The sequence below is a fragment of the Cetorhinus maximus genome, chromosome 16 (genome assembly GCF_964194155.1).
Source record: "Cetorhinus maximus chromosome 16, sCetMax3.hap1.1, whole genome shotgun sequence".
NCBI lineage: Eukaryota > Metazoa > Chordata > Chondrichthyes > Lamniformes > Cetorhinidae > Cetorhinus > Cetorhinus maximus.
In genome coordinates this window covers 86510996-86530943 of record NC_135894.1, presented here as the reverse complement: position 1 = coordinate 86530943, position 19948 = coordinate 86510996, and the positions used below count along the sequence as shown (strand labels likewise).

The following is a 19948-nucleotide window of genomic DNA, read 5'->3' as shown; positions in this document are numbered from 1 at the left end:
AGAAGCACTAGACTTTTAATTCCAGATTTTTACTGAATTCAAATCCCACCATCTGCCATGGCGGGATTCGAACCCGAGTCCCCAGATCATTATCCCGGGTCCCTGGATGACTAGTCCAGCAACAATACCACTATGGCATCACCTCCCCATATTCTGAGATTCTGGAATGCTAATTTTAGGCTAATTGATAATTTATCAATTTTAGGCAACAAATATTTTCCTTTTCATTTTAGAAATTTTAATAAAAAACCAAAATGATTTTCTTTGAAATGTATATTCATTTAATATTTTTCACTCCAGGGCCTCTACATCATTTTCATGTTTTTTTTAATTCGTTCACAGGATGTGAGTAAAGACAGCAATTGTCGCCCATCCCTAATTGCCCTCAAGATGGTGGTGTGCCGCCTTCTTGAACCACTGCAATCCATGTGGTGTAGGTTCACACACACAGCTGTTGGGAAAGGAGTTCCAGAGTTTCAACCTAATGACAGTGAAGGAAAGGTAAAGATGGCATGTGGCTTGGAGGGGAACTTGAGGTGACGTTCCTATGTATCTGCTGCCTTTGTTCTTCTAGGTGATAGACAACTCAGGTTTGGAAGGTGCTGTCGAAGGTGGTTTGGCAAGTTAATGGAGTGCATCATGTACTGGCACTTATGCAGCACAAATTTTCTGTCCACCTTTCATCTGTCCTCACCTGTACCTCAGCTCAAAGTAGAGGAAGCTCATGTTCAACTTGGCCTTTAAATTCCAACTCACCGCCATCCTTGTAAAGGTACTCATTCATGCCATTAAGCAGCAATTTTCTTTGCTTCCATTTCATTCTTGCCAGAAGGTGACTGATTGTAATGCAGGCGCAGTTGAAACTTCTGTGTAATTGATCAAACCGTTTGGAAAAGTTTCGACATCTTGCCTTTCTTCTCCACTTCTAAATCATCACACGTCATTTAGCTGTTTCACTTTATCCGCTCGCAGCTTTCTTTAAATTTCTGTTTTTAAATCTTTGGAACAATTCACATCCTTTTTCTTCTTTGCCTCCCTCTTGGCTTCAATCAGTGAAAAAAAAATCTCTTCACATATCTAATCTTCCCTTCTCATGGTTGCACAAATCCCACCATTTCCTTCGCTACATCCAGGAGAGCAGTTTTTCTGGTTTGCCAACGCTCTTCTGGTGTTCTCGTCAGTCACCATCTGTACAGCTTTCAAATTGCTGGTGATTTCCACTGCTTACTGCACCGCCTTATCATCCTTAAGCTCATCTAAATTCAGTCATGCCATTCAAACCTATTATGTCCTTTTGCACACTCTGACCGTCAGTATTGCCACTGGCACCACAGATCACAATCTGCTCTTGGATGTGTCTTACAATTCTTTAGACGGGATCTTTATCTTGCGACTGCAATGTAATCAATCTGATGCTTAGTCTGTCAATTTGGTGAGGTCCAAGTATACATTTGATGATGCTTAAACCATGTGTTGGCCAGAACTAAATCACATTCACAAAAATTCCGAAGGCGCTCTTCAGCTTCATTAGCCTCTCCTAACCCAAATGGGCCAATCGCTGTCTGAACCCTTATCCACACACCAACTTTGGCATTGAAGTCACCCATAACTAACAAAATGTCTTTCTATGGAGTTTGTTTCACTGCCTTCAACACGTCATGTTCAAAGTCCACAGTATTTTCTTCCACAGCAGTCAATGTAGGTTTGTAAGCTTGAATCAGTGATGTCTCTTGGTTTTGCATTATGGCTCACAACCATGACCCCATCACTGATTGGTGCATCTCTGATTAGGGCTCCAGCTAATTTAGCGTGAATGTTACTTACCACTTATCCACCCAAGCTTGAATGCAGGCCAGGTTTTGCTGCATGCGGCAAGGACTGTTCTAGTATGAGGAGTTGCAAATGGCATTGAACGCTGTGCAATTATAGTGATTATCCCTAATTCTGACCTTATGATGGAGGAAGATCATTGATGAAGCAGCTGAAGATGGTTGGACGCTATTGAGGCCAACTCCTGCAGCCATGTCCTGGGGCTGAGATAATTGACTTTCCACAGCCACAACCATCATCCTTTGTGCTAGGTGTGTTTCCAACCAGTGGAGAGCTTTCCCCCTGATTCCCATTAACTTCAATTTTGTTAAAGCTTCTTTATGGCACCCTTGGTCAAATGCTGCCTCGATATCAAGTCACTCTCACCTCACCTCTGGAATTTAGCTCTTTTGTCCATGTTTGGACCAAGGGTGCAATGAGGTCAGGGTCCAAGTGCCCTAGGCAGAATCCAAACTGAGCATCGGTAAGCAGGTTATCACTGAGTAAATGTCACTTGATAGCACTGTCAATGACACTGCTGTCACTTTTTTGATGATTCAGAACATACTGATGGAGCAGTAATTGGCCGGATTGGATTTGTCCTGCTTTTTGTAAACAGAAAATACCTGGGCTTTTTTCCCACATTGTCAGGTAGATGCACAATGAGTTTGTAGCTCACAATCGTGCTCATAAACCTGGCACTCTATTCACCTCTGAGATGAATTACATAAAAGCAGCCATATACAACACATTAAAACTGTTGTCCAAAATGGGCTTTCCATCTATAAGATCATCTACTAATAACTTAGTGATTCTTTCATTGATATACTATTGTAAGGATTGAACTTCATCTTTGACAATGCATTAATTTGAGTAATTCCAAAATGTAAACATCATGTTTGAACAGACTTCGCTGTCCAAACAGGATGGTAGAAGTCCTTGCAATTAATGAGTAACCGAAACTTGGTGGGTGACATCAGCAATCACTATTGTGTGTAAAAGATCAATGAACTAAGCTAATAAATGTAACAATGGGTGGCTATTGGTTTAAGTCAAGGAGGATACTACAGCAAGATAAAAATAGAATTACCTGAAAAAACTCAGCAGGTCTGGCAGCATCGGCGGAGAAGAAAAGAGTTGATATTTCGAGTCCTCATGACCCTTCAACAGAAATGAGTAATATTAGGACAGGGGTGAAATATAAGCTGGTTTAAGGTGGGTGGTGGAGGGCGGGGGGGTGGGGTTGTAGGGACAAGCAAGCAGTGATAGGAGCAGATAATCAAAAGATGTCACGGACAAAAGAACAAAGAGGTGTTGAAGGTGGTGATATTATCTAAACGAATGTGCTAATTAAGAATGGATGGCAGGACACTCAAGGTACAGCTCTAGTGGGGATGGGGTGGAAAGACTGACAGGGAATAAAAGGTATAGATTTAAAAATAATGGAAATAGGTGGGAAAAGAAAAATCTATATAAATTATTGGAAAAAACAAAAGGAAGGGGGAAGAAACGGAAAGGGGGTGGGGATGGACGAGGGAGTTCAAGATCTAAAGTTGTTGAATTCAATATTCAGTCCGGAAGGCTGTAAAGTGCCTAGTCGGAAGATGAGGTGCTGTTCCTCCAGTTTGCGTTGGGCTTCACTGGAACAATGCAGCAAGCCAAGGACAGACATGTGGGCAAGAGAACAGGGTGGAGTGTTAAAATGGCAAGCGACAGGGAGGTTTGGGTCTTTCTTGCGGACAGACCGCAGGTGTTCTGCAAAGCAGTCGCCCAGTTTAAGTTTGGTCTCTCCAATGTAGAGGAGACCGCATTGGGAGCAACGAATGCAGTAGACTAAGTTAGGGGAAATGCAAGTGAAATGCTGCTTCACTTGAAAGGAGTGTTTGGGCCCTTGGACGGTGAGGAGAGAGGAAGTGAAGGGGCAGGTGTTGCATCTTTTGCGTGGGCATGGGGAGGGGCCATAGGTGGAAGTTGAGGAGGAGGGGGTGATGGAGGAGTGGTCCAGGGTGTCCCGGAGAGAACGATCCCTACGGAATGCCACCCCACCCTCACTAGAGCTGTACCTTGAGTGTCCTGCCATCCATTCTTAATTAGCACATTCGTTTAGATAATATCACCACCTTCAACACCTCTTTGTTCTTTTGTCTGTGACATCTTTTGATTATCTGCTCCTATCACTGCTTGCTTGTCCCTACAACCACACACCGCCCCCCCCACCTTAAACCAGCTTATGCCCCTGTTCTAATATTACTCAGTTCTGTTGAAGGGTCATGAGGACTCGAAACGTCAACTCTTTTCTTCTCCGCCGATGCTGCCAGACCTGCTGAGTTTTTCCAGGTAATTCTGTTTTTGTTTTGGATTTCCAGCATCCGCAGTTTTTTGTTTTTACTACAGCAAGATGTTGGATAGGGGCAGGAAATGCTTACTCAGGATATGTAAGCTTACTGGGTAAGCAGGGAACCAGAGTTTAAGCTGGCATGGACAAAATTGCTGGACTTAAGAGTCAGGTGACCTGCAATTTTCAGCTATAAAAAACTAAAGATTGTGAATGGTCAACTATAGAAGCAAAGGAGAAGGCAACTGATTTGTGCAAGTGGATATATCTGCTTTCTAAAAAAGTCAAATACCTGCCTAGTTGAGAAGACATCTAGCTTGCGTGTGTGTAGAAATGCTGGCCAAGGAAGCCAAACATTTGCCCCACTAAAAAACAAGATAACGAAGACAACACACGCTATTCTGTTCAGTGACTCAAGGGTAATAACCAAACAGAACTGTAAATTGCTGCCCTGATATACCACTTTGTATTGATCTCTACTGTGCAACCAACAAAGGCTCACCACCACGTCGTCAAAGGTAATTAGGGATGAGCTATAAATACTAGCCTAGCCAGCAACACCCACATCCCATAAAAGAATTTTTAAAAAATAACCTAATGGAATCAAGTCCGAATCCTTAAAAATCTTATATTTCCTATCTAAAAAGCATTTAGCTTTCCACTTAGTACTTCACTTTTATAGAATAAGGGCAACAATTTAACACCTGGGACAACTGTAACACTAACCACACTCACTGGCAGCCTTCCATCTCGTAAGACAGCGGTTTGTGCCTTGGTGATCAACTTGTGTTAAACATCACCTGGTGTGGCTCAGGCACCCCACTATGGGTCGTCAGTCTTTGCCACATTTACCTCAGAGGAAGACAATGGGCTGAAAGGTGCAGAGTTTGCTGATCTGTTTTCTCTGCCCTCTTCTCAGCCAGCTGAGCTTTCCGTTTCTGTTTGCATCTTCCAATGCCCCTCCAAACAAACAGTCAGCCAGCAGAGGTCACCGCCATCTTCATATCTTAACTACAGGTGTCCCTGTAGCAGAGGTATGGGTCCCCAGGACGTTGTGACCCAGTGGCCAGTTCACTGTACACAAGGTCTTTGGTATAAGGCAGTCATCCATCCAATGAACATGATCAAACCAATGCAGTCATCATTGTCTTAGTAATGAGCGCATGCTGATGGAATAAGCACGCTCCAGGCCCTCTGAGCTTGTGACCGTGTCCAAGAGCTGCCAAGGATACATTTGAGACAGCGAAGGTGGAAACTGTTCAGCCTTCTTGCCTGCCAAGCATATGTTGTCCAGTTCTCACTGCTGTAGATGGGTCCACTGAGGGCACAGGCTTGGTAAACACTCAGTTTGCTGCAGTTCCACACCCTCTTACTCAGTTTGAATATAACAGCTGCAGCTTTTGCGATGCATGTGTTGATTTCAACAGCAGATGACCGATTGCTGGTGATTTTAGAGCCTAGATATGTGACTCTGTCAACGACCTCCAGCGTCACATTGTCAATGCTAATAGATGGCAGTATGGCAATTTCCTGGACCATGACATTAGTCTTCCTGATGCTGATGATCAAACCAAACTCTTTACATGCATGAGAGGGTCTGGCCATTTGCCACTCAAGGTGTTCCTCAGAATGGAATGCTAGTGCGGCATCGTCAGGATAGGGCAACTCTCTGATGAGGACTTGGCACACCTTTGTCTTGGATCTCAGCCCGAGCAAGGCTGAATAACTTGCTGTCAGTTCTAGTATGTCAGTAGACAGCCTCTGTAGATCACCTGAAGGCATATCTCAACAGCAAAGAGAAGAATATGTCGAAGTGTGTCAGTACCAGAGCACAACCATGTTTGAACCCACTGCAGATCTCAAAGGGTTCCAATGTTGCACTGTCATAGCTGACCTTACCCATCAAGTTGTCATGAAAAGAGGAGATTGCATTAAGCAGCTTCTGCAGGCAGTCAAATTTCTTCAGCAGCTCTTCTTCCAACAGCTTAAATAGACCACCTCTGCCTACATGGTCAAATACCTCAAATGGTAACATTTCTCTTGCAGCTGCCAGACTGGGGAGATCATGTCAACTGTAAATCTTCCAGTTCTGAAACTCTGTTTCAGAACCGTTACATGCCTCACTATTTGATATGTAATCAACATCTTCAATTATTAAGTGAACAAAATTCAAAGCAGAACACAGAATACGTATGTCCTCGTAGAAAATCATTACTTACAGTAAAAATCCTGTGCCCTGTGCGATCAAAAGCAACACAGTACACAGAAGACAGATGTCCAAGAATCCTGCGGTGCATCTTTATATGCTGATAGGTACTGGCTGGAAAAATTGAACTAAAACGCCCACTTCCTGTCAACTGTCTGCCACGGACAATCTCCACTGCAATAATAATTTTGCATAGGGTTGAATTTTCTGAGAAAGCTCCAGTCAAACATACAGCATTATCACAGAACTGCAATGATCTCACACTTACCAACACTAGGTGGGCTCCCAAAGGTAATGGGCACTTCAGGTGGTCTTCCTCTATGAAGGGCTGCAAAAGCTGTGCCCCTCCATACGACCTGTTTGCAATCTTAAATCAAGAAAAGAAGCTTCATTATTAATAAATCTATCAAAGTACTTCAGGCAAGGTACAAAGAAAATTGAAAACACTACTTTTGTTTTGTTCAAAGTACATTCAAGTATTCAAATACTGAAGTTTAACCTAGATTGTAAATGTATTCGCCTCAACTGAATTTTATGCTGTTTTAAATAACTAACCCCTGATTAACAATTTTATGGTGGAATAGGGCAACCAAACCAATATGGAAGAAAAAAAATTGTATCTTGACTAGTTAAATGCAAACCTACAAGAACAAGTTAAACATAAATGCAGTTTATCTTCATTAACCAGGACCAGTCAATACAAGTTTTATCACATTACTAAGGAAGTCACATCAAACTCAAGATGACCAAGCTAATACTATACAAAAGCTAATGTACGTTCATTCATATTATAAATAAACATAATTTTTGAAGGAGTAATGCACACTGGTGGCATGAAGTTTAACATGGCAGAAGCTTAAGCAGAAAGGCAGCCTGAGATATTTGGCAGGAGCCTGGAGGAAGAGAACGCAGGAGAAGAATCAAATCAAGGGCATGGCATTCAAGGAGCAAAGTGGGCTCAAGGAGAATGACTCAGTCTAGGATATGATAGCAGTCCAAGGAGCTCGCTGCCCTAAAAATAGGGAATACAACATAACAGATTTTATGCAGCAAGGCAGCCCAGCCTGTACAAGGATGTGTTAGCAAGCTGGGGGATGGGAAATAAGATGTCCAATTGCTCCTACATTAACAGAAACAGCAACAGGGGCATAGGTAGCCCACTAGCAGACTTTCCATGCAATGCTTTTTTTGAGCACACACTTGCTCTTCAAAGCACTGTTGGAAAAGAACTAACACTTATCACAAAAAGCATCAGACTTCTAGTTTTCCAGTTTACCAAGAGCAAAATGTGCTGCTCTGTACAGTTGAATCGCAGCTTAACCACAGGTTTTGGCTTAGGAGGACCATTAATGAACCATTTTGCAATTTTTAAAATTATCAGGTAAGACAGGAAAGTATATTGAGAGGGTTTTGAAGTACAATCATGCTTAAAATACATTTTAAGGTGCTGAACTTTCTAATAACGTGCACTAATATTAACAAGGCTAAATTCATTGTTGTTTCACTGTAGGGGCAAGTACCACAAACATCATAACAGAAAATGTGGATAATATCTATTGCAAGACATATTTATTATACTAACGCCAATGATTTAAAGGAAAGACCTAAAGCAATATACTGTAATTGTAAACCAATAACTTCTGATGTAATACTACTATCTATTTCTCCCTCCTGTAAGACCCTATAGTGCCACATGTCAAAATGTGTTGTCCATATTTGGAAGGTCAAAATACATAACTCACTACTGTAGATTTAAATAGCTATGGTGAGTATATTCAATAAGCCTATCATTACACACTGATAATTTAGTGAAAATATTGAGTGAATTAAAATAAAATTTGCGCATATTTCTATATTAACAAAGATAGGTAAATGAAAGAGAGATTTTGTGGAGTGCATTTATTTTTGGAAAACTTACCAAACTATAGAGCTTTTAACAACTTTTGAAACACTAATTGAAACATATTTAAAACCTCAGGGGAACACTACCGGTCAAAGTCTTAATTTATCAATTGTTCAGGTTAGCAAAGATATTTTTAATAAACCAGACTTCTTTAACAAACTAAACCCCGAAGTTTATAAGAGTAATAATAATAATGGGGTGGTGAAAAAGGCATATGGGACACTTACCTTTATCAATCGAGGCACAGATTACAAAAGTAAGGAGGTCATGTTGGAGTTGTATAGAACCTTGGTGAGGCCACAGTTGGAGTACTGAGTGCAGTTCTGGTCACCACATTATAGGAAGGATGTGATTGCACTGGAGGGGGTGCAGAGGAGATTCACCAGGATGTTGCCTGGGACGAAACATTTAAGTAATGAAGAGAGGTTGGATAGACTTAGGTTGTTTTCGTTGGAGCAGAGAAGACTGAGGGGCGACCTGATCGAGGTGTACAAGATTATGAGGGGCATGGACAGGGAGCAGCTGTTCCCCTTAGTTGAAGTGTCAGTCACAAGGGGGCATAAGTTCAAGGTGAGGGGTAGGAGGTTTAGGGGGAGATGTGAGGAAAAACATTTTTACCCAGAGGGTGGTGACGGTCTGAAAGGCACTGCCTGGGAGGGTGGTGGAGGCGGGTTGCCTCACATCCTTTAAAAAATACCTGGATGAGCACTTGGCATGTCATAACATTCAAGGCTATGGGCCAAGTGCTGGTAAATGGGATTAGGTAGGTAGGTCAGGTGTTTCTCATGTGTCGGTGCAGACTCGATGAGCCGAAGGGCCTCTTCTGCAGTGTGATTCTGTGAATACAAAATTGTTTTGAATCTGAAGCAGACTCAACAAGGTGGTTTACCACCACTTTCTCAAGGGCAATTAGGGATGGACAAGAAATACTGGCTTTGCCAGTAACGCTTACATCACATGAAAGAATTTTCTTTTAAAATCTCTCATTTTTAGCTCTGAAATTACTAGCAATTTCAATTTAACTGTAAAAAAAGTCACCAAACATTGCATCATGAAGTGAGTTTTTTTTTATTCGTTCATAAGATGTAGTCATTGTTTTCTCTTTTAGAGCAATTTATCCCCAATCAGTTGCCAATCTTCTATAAGCCACCAATTACTTTATTCACCAAATTGTTGCTATATGATCTAGTTTTTTTAAACTTGCGAGTTGGTTTTCAGGAAGTAATTTTCAAACATTTCCCCACAAAAGTATTTCAATTTATTCTATGACACATTACCCCATCCCCTGTAAACTTTGTGCCCCAAGGAGCGAAAATAAAATGCCAACATCAAATATCTTTAAAGTCATAAGAAATTTTTTACTTCAAGAATGAAAGAAACAAATGCCTACAGTGTAATAATGAACCACAACAATACTAAGAAAAACACCAAATTCAATCCCAGTTTTATGCTCGTTAGCTAAACTTAGCCAGAGCAGCAATGAGGCACAACAAGCTGGTAGCAATATCTTTAGGCAAGGTATGGAGGCTTTCTCCAGTAATTCATTTATGTCTGCCACACCTGTTCAGTGTCCCAGCTTAAAAACAGCTACTTCAGCAAAAATAGCACATGGACAAGGCGCTTGCGCTTGATCCATGCGGAATCGATATCAAGAGATCTCACAAACACAATTTTTGTTTCTTGGAGCTGCTGGTGATTGTTTGTCTCGGTGCTCCACTATTAATTTCAATTAAACACAGAAGGAAAAAAAAACCAGGGACTGGGACCTTCCCAGGCTGCATGGCTCAATACCATAAGCACAAGGTATACCCAGTGAATTGCCAATATAATCACCTCAACTACCAGTCAGGGTACTGATTCTCTGGTTATTATGTAGCTCATTTTGTTGATGATCTTAATTTTAAAACACTACCACATGATACAGATTTTCAATCATTAGGATATATTTCCCAAAAGAATATACCCTAAACCAAAGCCGGAAACAGCAGAAACATGTTATTCTGAATATTCACTTAAAAGAGGTACTTGTATTGCTTGTCAATAACTAAAATGAAAATAAGAAAATACTTGACAAGTTATTCAGAGTTTAAAGGGGCCAAGGATATCTAACAGCAAAAAGCAGACAAAAAAAGTACTGTTTTGGAAAAACAGGTGTGTTTCAGGAAAGAGAAGGGAGTAGATAGTTGCTAATGAAGTTATAAAAGGAGGACCATATGACGTAAATTAGATTTTGAAGCAGTTCTGCACATGTATGCAAATAATTATATGTTCTTAATCTCTGAGGAATAATATGCAACTATAAATATTGTATGCCTCCTATAATTTCTATATGAGTGGAACATTGCATTAAGCAATCAACAACCTAAGCTACCAGTAAACATCATTTGAAAAAGTAGTCCTATGAGAGAGAAGACAGAATCCCGGAGGACTAGTACCTCCCTCATGTTGGATCAAACGTACCACTTAAAAATAAATGAATTGTAAGAACTGAAGTACGGAGGCAAACCTGTTCACTTTTGATCATCCAAAACAGGAATTTAATAGATGCTCTTCACATCATACAGCACTAGTGACTTCCCAACCCTCACCAGAAACTTAAGTACCAGTCCAATGACTTATAAGTGCTTCATCTGTTTGCCTGAAGGCTCTTAGTACATAATATAGTGCGGAACTAGACAAGCAAGGTAAATATTAGGTTGCATCCATAATCCGCCCCAGTTCACCATAACTAACTTGCATAGAATCATAGAATGACATAGCACAGAGAAGAGACCATTCGACCAATCATGGTGGTGCTGGGTCTTTTGAAAGAGCTATCCAATTAGCCCCACTCCCCTGCTCTTTCCCCACAGCCCCGCATTTTTTTCTTCCCAACTATTTATTCAATTCCTTTTTGAATTTGGTTTCCACCACCCTTTCAGACAGCATGTCAGATCAAAACAACTCACTGCATAAATGTTTTTTCTCGTCGCCTTTGGCTCTTTTGTTATTAGTTTAATACTTTGCCCTTTAATTAGCAACCATTCTACCACTGGAAATAGGCTCTCGTTAACTCTTATCAAAACCTTTCATGATTTTGAACACCTCCATCAAATCTCCCCCCCCCCTTAACCTTGTCAGCTCTAAGGAAAACAGCTGCTCCAATCACACCACATAACTTAAGCCTTGCATGCTTGAAATTACTGTTGTAAACCTCCTCCACACCCCTCGAAGGCCGCGATATCTTTCCTAAAGAGTAGTGTCCAGAATTGGCCACAACCAGTGTTTTAGTCTAACTTTTCTACATTATGCCTCTATTTATAAAGTCAAGTAGCCCTTGTGTACAGTAAAGACCCACCATTCACAAGGGTTACGTTCCCAGGAAACCTCACAAACTGTGAAACTGCGAAGGAGGAACGTGTTTTTGAATGGGACTTTGACATTCAATGCTATTACTATCGCTGAATTCCCCATAAAGACCCACCGTTCACAGGGGTTACATTCCCACGAAACCTCGCAAACTGTGAAACTGCGAAGGAGGAACGTGTTTTTGAATGGGACTTTGACATTCAATGCTATTACTATCACTGAATTCCCCACTATCAACACCCCAGGGTTACCACTGACCAGAAACTGAAGTAGACTAGCCATATAAATATAAAAGCAAAGAACTGTGGATGCTGGAAATCCAAAACAAAAACAGAAATACCTGGAAAAACTCAGCAGGTCTGGCAGCATCGGCGGGGAAGAGCGCAGTTGACGTTTTGAGTGCTCATGACCCTTCAACAGAACTAAGTAAAAACAGAAAAGGGATGAAATATAAGCTGGTTTGGGGGGCCGGGGGTGCGGGGGGGGGGGGGGTTACCCCCCTTAAACCAGCTTATATTTCATCCCTTTTCTGTTTTTACTTAGTTCTGTTGAAGGGTCATGAGGACTTGAAACGTCAACTGTGCTCTTCTCCGCCGATGCTGCCAAACCTGCTGAGTTTTTCCAGGTATTTCTGTTTTTGTTTTAGCCATATAAATACTGTGGCTACAAGAGCAGGTCAGGGGTTAGAAATCCTGCGGTGAGTAACTCACCTCCCGACTCCCCAAAGCCTGTCCACCATCTCCAAAGCAAAAGTTAGGAGTGTGAGTGAATACTCCCCACTTGCCTGGATGACTGCAGTTCCAACAACACTCAAGAAGCTTGACACCATCCAGGACAAAGCAGCCCGCTTGATTGGCACCCCATCCACAAACATTCACTCCTCCACCACCGACGCACAGTGGCAACAGTGTACACCATCTACAAGATGAATTGCAGGAACTCACCAAGCCTCCTTAGACAGCACCTTCCAAACTCACGATAACTACATCTAGAAGGACAAGGGCAGCAGACATATGAGAACACCACCATCTGGAAGTTCTCCTCCAAGCCACTCACCTGACTTGGAAATATATCACCGTTCCTTCATTGTCGCTGGGTCAAAATCCTGGAACTCCCTCCCTAACAGCAATGTGAGTGTGCCTACATGACATGAACTGCAGCGGTTCAAGAAGACAGCTCACCACCTTCTGAACAGGAATTAGGGATGGGCAATAAATGCTGGCCTAGCCAGCGACGTGCTCATCCCATGAACAAATAAAAAACTCAATTAGAGAAGTTCCAGCCATGCGAGGGCAGCACTGGACAGTTAGAGTACTCTACAATTACCTTTGTTTCTCTTCGCTGAAGCTGGTAGGCCTGCTGTGCATACTCCATATTTTTGCTTTTTGTTTCTGATTTCCAGCACTGGCAGTTTTATTCACAACCCATTAAAAAAATTCCAGTCAATGAAAAAGAGAAAAACGAAGGGCCAATAAGACGTAAAATATATCCTGGAAAATTCCTCTCCGATCCCTCACTACTCTCCGAGAAAAGACAAATCACCTAGTATCCAGTCTATTTCTACTCTCTCATGGATTAAACACATGTTCATTGCTTCTCCCAAATCCATTAACCTTGAATAAGTTATAAAATTACATTAAGAGATAAATTTGATTTGCGCATTTGCAAACAGCTATTATAAGATAAAAGATCTTTTGTAAAATTGGAACATTTCAAACACGGATAAGCAAACATTGCTCACGCGGTGGGCGATGCGCTGTACAAAGTACGGCTAAGTGAAAACGCGAACAAGGTAGTCGCGAAAGACACGTCTTTACTGTATATACATCCCCCAGATCTCGTTGTTCCTATAAAACTATAATGTTTAGTTGAAATTGCCTTTTTCTACCAAAATGAATCACTTCAGTGCATTAAAATTTAATCTGCCTATTTCAATGCTCTGTCTCTGCCCTCCTCACTATTGTTTAGATTTCCGGGTTTCATGTCATCTTCAAACTTTGAAATTATGTCCAATCGTTAACGTATATCAAAAAGAGCAGTGGTTCCAACTCCAGTCCCTGGGGGACACTACTGAACAACTTATATTTATATAGCACTATTAATGTAATAAAATATCCCAAGGTACTTCTCAGGAGCATTATAAGAACCCTGGGGGACACCACTAAATATTTGTCTCCAGGGTGAAAAACAACTATTGTTCACTACTTTCTTTTTGACCCGTAGACAATTTGAAGCATAGAAAAAATAGAAAGCCACAAAAAGATTCTGCAACAAAAGTCTGCTGCACACAGATTTCTTCAGCCATTGTCACCAATTCACAGCATGCTCAATTTAGCAGCTAAGATTATTTTGTCGGCGATATTAAAGTGACATTGGACAGTGCCATTTAAATAGCACTGGGCAGGGCCCAATCTATCCAAAACAATGAAGCCCACCCCAGTAAAGAGACACCACTAACAAACAGTTTGTACAAAATAAAAGTTTGTGTAATCAAGTTAAATTGTAACTTTGTTTACAATTTGCCTTAAAAATATTTAAACTTCCAGCAGGTAGTGTCCTTTTTTAAATGTACTGACAACTGGTGACTGTGCATTCAACACACGTTCACGCATCAGACAGTCAAGCATCTAAGGTGTATGCTGTGCTCAAGGTAAGTAAAAACATTCCCCCATAAAACCTGGATTCCGACAGAGAAAAGAGTGCATTAAATATTATCAATTGATAGGTAGCATTCACTTCAACAACAACTTGCATTTATATGGTGACTTTAATGTCATAAAACAACCCTTGGCACTTAATTGTAGAGTTGTCAAACTAAAATTTGACAACAGCAACAACTGGATATATTAGGAAAGGTGACCAAAGCTACATCTGAAACAGCATTTTTGAGAGGTGGACAGCTCAGGAGGGAATTCGAGGCTTGGGACCTAGGCAGCTGAATTTATAGGTGTCAATGATGGAGCAATTAAAATTGGTGATGACCAAAGGCTAGAATTGGAAGAGTACAGATATCCCAGAGGCCTGTAGGCCTGGAGATGTTACAGAGATAGGCATGGACTGAGATCGTGGAGGGATTTAAAAACAAGGATGAGAATTTTAAATTTGAGTATTGCTGAAAAAAAAGAGACATTTTTGTCAAAGCTTTTTATTGTGCACTCATCAAGACAATTCACAAGAAAATGCCAATGTCAGGGGAAACAACATATTTATACTGTATGGGAAGGAGAGGGCTGATTAGTTGCCAAGTGGACCCTGACTGGTAGAGGCGTTGCCATGGACAATGCACCAGTTGATGGTGACTGATAGTTAACTGCTAAGCACTGTTTGAATTTAAGCCAGGCAGCTTGGCTCTGATTGATCAAGACATTGCCCTGGGGAATGAACCAGCGAATAGCTGTCACTTATTTTCTTTTGCTGAAACATACGCAATATGTGTACATGTCCTTTCTGTCTGTAAAGAACAGGGCCCTGTGTATTAATATATGTAGCTTCAAGTTCACGTAAATGCACCAAATGAGTAATGTGGTGTATGAATTTCAGTGCCAGTGTGATGCCAGGTATGTACGCCATATGTCCCAAAGACTTGCAGATCGTATCAAACAGCATGTCCCTTCCACAGTTCGCAACAGGCAAGGTATGGATCGTACCCAGCCAGCCGGTACTTGCAAAACTCAAAACACAGTGTTCAATATTAGATGTGATTCCATGATTGGACACCATTTGCTAAATAATCCTCATTATGCTAAGAATTACGCTGACAATCAATTTAAGATCATCAATTGGGCTCGCAGTGTGGCGTATTTGCATGTATTCTTTTTAAGGTAGAGCTGGATAGATTCTTGATAAGCAAGGAGGTGAAAGGTTATCAGGGGTAGATGGGATATGGAGTTGAGGTTACAGTCAGATCAGGCATGATCTTATTTAATGGCGAAGCAGGCTCAAGGAGCCAAGTGGCCTACTACCACTTCTAATCATATGCACTTGAGATGATAACTATTTTCAGCATTTTCAGTTTTCATTCCACATTTCAAACATCCATAGTAATTTACATTTGTATTAGAGGGATTTAGTTAGTGGCTAGGAAATGGAGTTTGTGGCAGGACTGCAACTAGCCAGGTGAGACGGTTATGTGCCGAGTGAATGTTATTTTATTGACCTGTGGTGTGAAATTTTATTTCTGCGAGTTGGTGAGCTGATGAAACAAAGATCTATACATTTCATGGGAATTGCATTCAAAACAGTGCTCATTTAAGAGAAAATTTAACACAGAATTAAAGGGAAAAGAACTGGGATTCTGAAAGGTGAACATTTAGCTGTTTCTTTTTATCTGATAAACCTGGTGAACTTTGCTATTATTTCACTCAACTACAGGGGCAATAGCATGAACTTGGCAGCACAACATATCCAATCCAAGAACAACATGATCGCCAACCAAAACAACATACAACATTGCTGAAAAATAAGGAAAATTGTAGAACTAATTTAAGAACAATCTGTATTGATCATTTACATTCAAGGGAAATCACCAACATCTCTATTTTGTTGAAAAGCTATTATGGTGCTCAACACCTCTGTCTGCTTAGTAACTGAGTCATTAAGTTCCAGATTCAATCTCTGGTCTCAGGCTTACTGATCCAAGCACAGCACCAATAGAGTTACCACAAATGGATGCAGCATTTATTAGGTTATTATTTAAGAAGAACTTTGCCCAGGGTTTCTACTCCCAATCTACTGTCCAGCAACTACTATTCAAACTGTCTATGTGTAGTCTCAGCTTTAAACTCCCAGTCAAACAGGCTGTCAAAATTCTCAGAAATAATGGCTCCTTGGGCATGGTACAGAACACATGAACATAATGGTGCTGAATTTAACACAAAAACAATTAAGTGGTACCTTAACACCTCAACATGTAGCTGCATTCAATAATTTCAGTCTCCATACAGTCTTGCTAAGCAGTACAATTGCTATCAAAATGACTCTGATTGGCTGCAGCCAATAAACTAAATAGTATTCCTGCTTCTGGCAATATGATCCAAAAATCACATTCTGTACATCATGGGAAATTAACCAAGATCTATACCTTTTGCAGTGCGAAGTAGGGACTGTCGGCCTGCACCAAGTAGGGACTGTACTCCAGACACACTTGAAGGAACCTCTTTATCCAGTAATGTGCCAATTCGCCGGCATATCCGCAGCAGATAATCAGGGGGCACATGCTGATTTGATAAAACCTAGAAGAGCACAAAATAACCATCTATGGTTAAGTTAACTAAGTCGATGATGTAATGCATTGTTCTTGATGCAGCTGATGCAAATTGTACATACTAGCCTCATCCATCCTTCAGAATCTAGCGTTGTCTAACTGTGGCATTTTCAGGGTTAGCAGAGGCATAACAGAAATGAAGCAAAGACACTGCACTTGGAAAGCTGTTTAGTACCTCAGCAACATGATCTGTAGAGGTGTCTGATCACCTGCCTGGTGAGCTAGAGTTTCAGGATGTGTGGTATAGAAAAGAAATCAGCAACATTTGAAAATATGAATTCTCAGTTAAAAATATGTAAACATGTAACTCATCTTGAACTAATCTGCAGACACACATCAACTAATCACAGAAAAATGTCATCCAGCATGGGGTAATGATAAAGCATAGGCAGCAAGAGACAGGCCACAAACATGACGGATCTAATCTCCATTTTAATGTGAGAAACTCTGTGAACCATTGACAAGTGATCTAAAACGGGCAGCAGAGTAACACAGGTGGTGAACGAGACGGAGGGGAACTAGATAATACATAATTAGATCATGCTTCACTTTCTCAATTTCAGGGCAAGTAAACTTTTTTCAAGTCCAAACTCTGGCAGAATTAACTTAATTTCAAAGAGATTGCCAAGGATAATTTAAAAATGCAGCGAAGTCTGCACATGAATCACAGGCTACAGCATCTTAAATTGTCAGTAGATTGAAAGCTAATTCATTAACAACTATGAACATTTTCAATGAAATAAAATGCCCCAAGGTGCTTCACAGGAGCATTATAAAACAAAAATTACACGAAGTGACACAAGGATATTTTAGGGCAGATGACCAAAAGGGTGATAGGTGAACGGGACTTGGTGCAAGTTAAAGACAGGGGCAGCAATGGCCTCAATTTTACAGAGGGTAGAAATGTGAGACACTGGCCAGGGGTGTACTGGAATCGTCAAATCTAGAAGTAACAAAAGCATAAATGAGAGTTTCAGCAGATGAGCACAAATATTTCAGATAAAACCAATCTTCTGAAATGGAAAGGGTGAAACTCATTAAAGGTATTTTTGTGTTACAGGTAGTCCACTAGAAGTTAGTCATATGGTAACTGTCCCTACTTTTAAAATATCTTGTCATTTCACTTCAAAATATTCTTTCCAAATGAAAAACATAATATGCTGAAATGCATCTGGCAGACAAGGCAAGCTGACGACTTAGGAGGGTGCTCTTCATTACAAATGTTATTCCAAAGCTTTAACCTGTTTTCCTCTTTCAAAAGCTGATAGATTGGCCTGGCGTGCATTTCTAGCGTTTTCTGGTTTTAAATTTCCAGCATTTGCGAGTTCTTTCTACAAAGAGAAAGATCTAACCCGTCTGACAGCATTTTCTCTTTAAAATTGCCCAATAAAGTTTGGAGCACGCGCAGTGATAGAGACCAGGTTTTTTTTTCTCCCAGCCAATCAGCCTCAGGTTCTCTGAGCCGCACCTCGCTGACTTGCCGATGAAAGCCGAATTGTGATTGGGTCGCGGCCGATTATGCAGAGTGTTACGCCATCGGGACGACCCTCGAAGCCGCGCCCCCTTTTGAGAAACAAACCCAATTTATTACTTTTAACACCTTTTACCCCAAAATAACCCCCAAAACAAAAAAAAAATACGGGAAATGAAGGAGGACTACCATTCTGGTTTTGGCCGGGGGGGGGGGAATTGATTTTCGCCACCCCCAATATAAAATTCTGAAATAAAACTTTTCTCCCCGTCCAGCATCAATTATCTCGATATTAAAATTTTTTTAAAAAAATTACTTACAAAGTTTTCATAACTCCTGTGGTACTCGTTACCTTCCCAGTCTAGACGCTTCGGGAGTAGCTGCAAAAAAAAGAGGGGGGGGGGGGGGGAGAAAGGCGGGGGGGGGGGTGGAGGAAAAGATTATAAAGGGGGGAAAAATGTGTTAAGTCTTTAAATTTCTACCTCAGGTGAGTTTTTTTTTTATTAATGCGGAGAGGGGGGAGAAAAAAAAGAACCGTCAAATCAGATAGCATTAGAGTGACATAAGAGGCCGAATAGGAGCAGCAAACGGAGTAAAGGACAGAGAGAGGACGAGCTGAGCGGCCGCTGCCGATACGCACCTCATTCTCCTCCAGCTCCTTCACCAGCGTCTGCGAGAGAGAAAAAAAATAACAAGTTTATTATTATTATTCTTCGACATAATTACCGAAGGTCGTTTTATTTTACTTAAACAGCATCGTGTTGTTGGGGGGGGGGAAAGGAGGAGAAAATCCACTCACCTCCGCGGACTTTTGGCAAGGACCCGCCGAGAGAAAGCGAGCGATTAGGAAGTAGAGCTCTGAAGAAGGGAAGGGCGAAAAAAAAAATAACTTCGTATATTTTTCTCGAAAGTTGACGTTTTTTTTTGCAAAATAAAAGAGCCGAGGTTGTCTTTTCTTCCAATGTTGTTCTTACCTGATTCTAATGGAGAGACTTTAGGAGAGGTAGCGGTTGTCTCGGCCATTTTTCCCTTAATTTTTTTTAATTATACACTTGGATTTCAATTATGGATTTTTAATACATGATTTTCTTATCTTGTTTGTAATTTGTATATGTATATATATATTTTTTTGAATAAAAGATTTTTTCTTGTATATGTGTGTGTTATTTTTTTTTAAAAATAAAGAATGTCGCCCCGGCCGCTGTTTGTCTGAGCCCCGGGCCCGGCCACCTCCGCTTCCCTCTAATCAAGATTTTCGGTCGCCATTGAGTGAGTGCTGAGGCCGGCTTCAAACCAGGTGTACACATGCGCGCAGGGAAAGAAAAGAGTCCCAGACAGCGGGGAGAGGCTAGGCGACGGAAGGAACGGGTAACCGCTTCCAAATTTCTGCAGATTTCGGACAGCAGTCAGGGTAGAGGAGGACAGAAAGTAGAGTCAGTGAGTGGTCAGTTGAAGATAACTTTTTGCTTCCTTCTCCTAACATACAGACACCCAGCTAGGGAGGTTGAAGGGGATTGAAATAAAATGGAGTCGCCGTGTTGATATCGATCCGCCCCAAGATGGCGGCGTCGGGTCGGTGGCGGTTGGGGAGCCGGCGTTTTTGAAAAAAACGG

General features: G+C 41.2%; 1 protein-coding gene and 1 non-coding gene across 4 annotated transcripts in view; one reads left to right on the top strand and one right to left on the bottom strand.

Annotated features, from left to right (window-relative positions):
* The window catches only part of LOC144691796 (bromodomain and WD repeat-containing protein 1-like), a 179193-nt gene extending 159614 nt beyond the window's left edge, over nt 1–19579 (bottom strand). For 2 of the 3 annotated variants that reach the window (XM_078560282.1, XM_078560283.1), the window contains exons 1-7: nt 19310–19579; nt 19135–19193; nt 18976–19005; nt 18656–18715; nt 16682–16832; nt 6619–6717; nt 6364–6524 (exon numbers count right to left, since the gene is read on the bottom strand). In XM_078560282.1, coding sequence (XP_078416408.1) covers nt 6364–6524; nt 6619–6717; nt 16682–16832; nt 18656–18715; nt 18976–19005; nt 19135–19193; nt 19310–19358 — 609 coding nt within the window. In that variant the 5' untranslated portion in view covers nt 19359–19579. Of the gene's footprint in view, nt 1–6363; nt 6525–6618; nt 6718–16681; nt 16833–18655; nt 18716–18975; nt 19006–19134; nt 19194–19309 lie in introns of those variants that run through there. The other variant, XM_078560284.1, reaches the window with a different exon arrangement.
* On the top strand, nt 9833–9969 carry LOC144692084 (U11 spliceosomal RNA). The gene has a single exon (XR_013579268.1). It is a non-coding gene; the product is annotated as a U11 spliceosomal RNA (small nuclear RNA).
* Nucleotides 19580–19948: the final 369 nt, after the last annotated feature.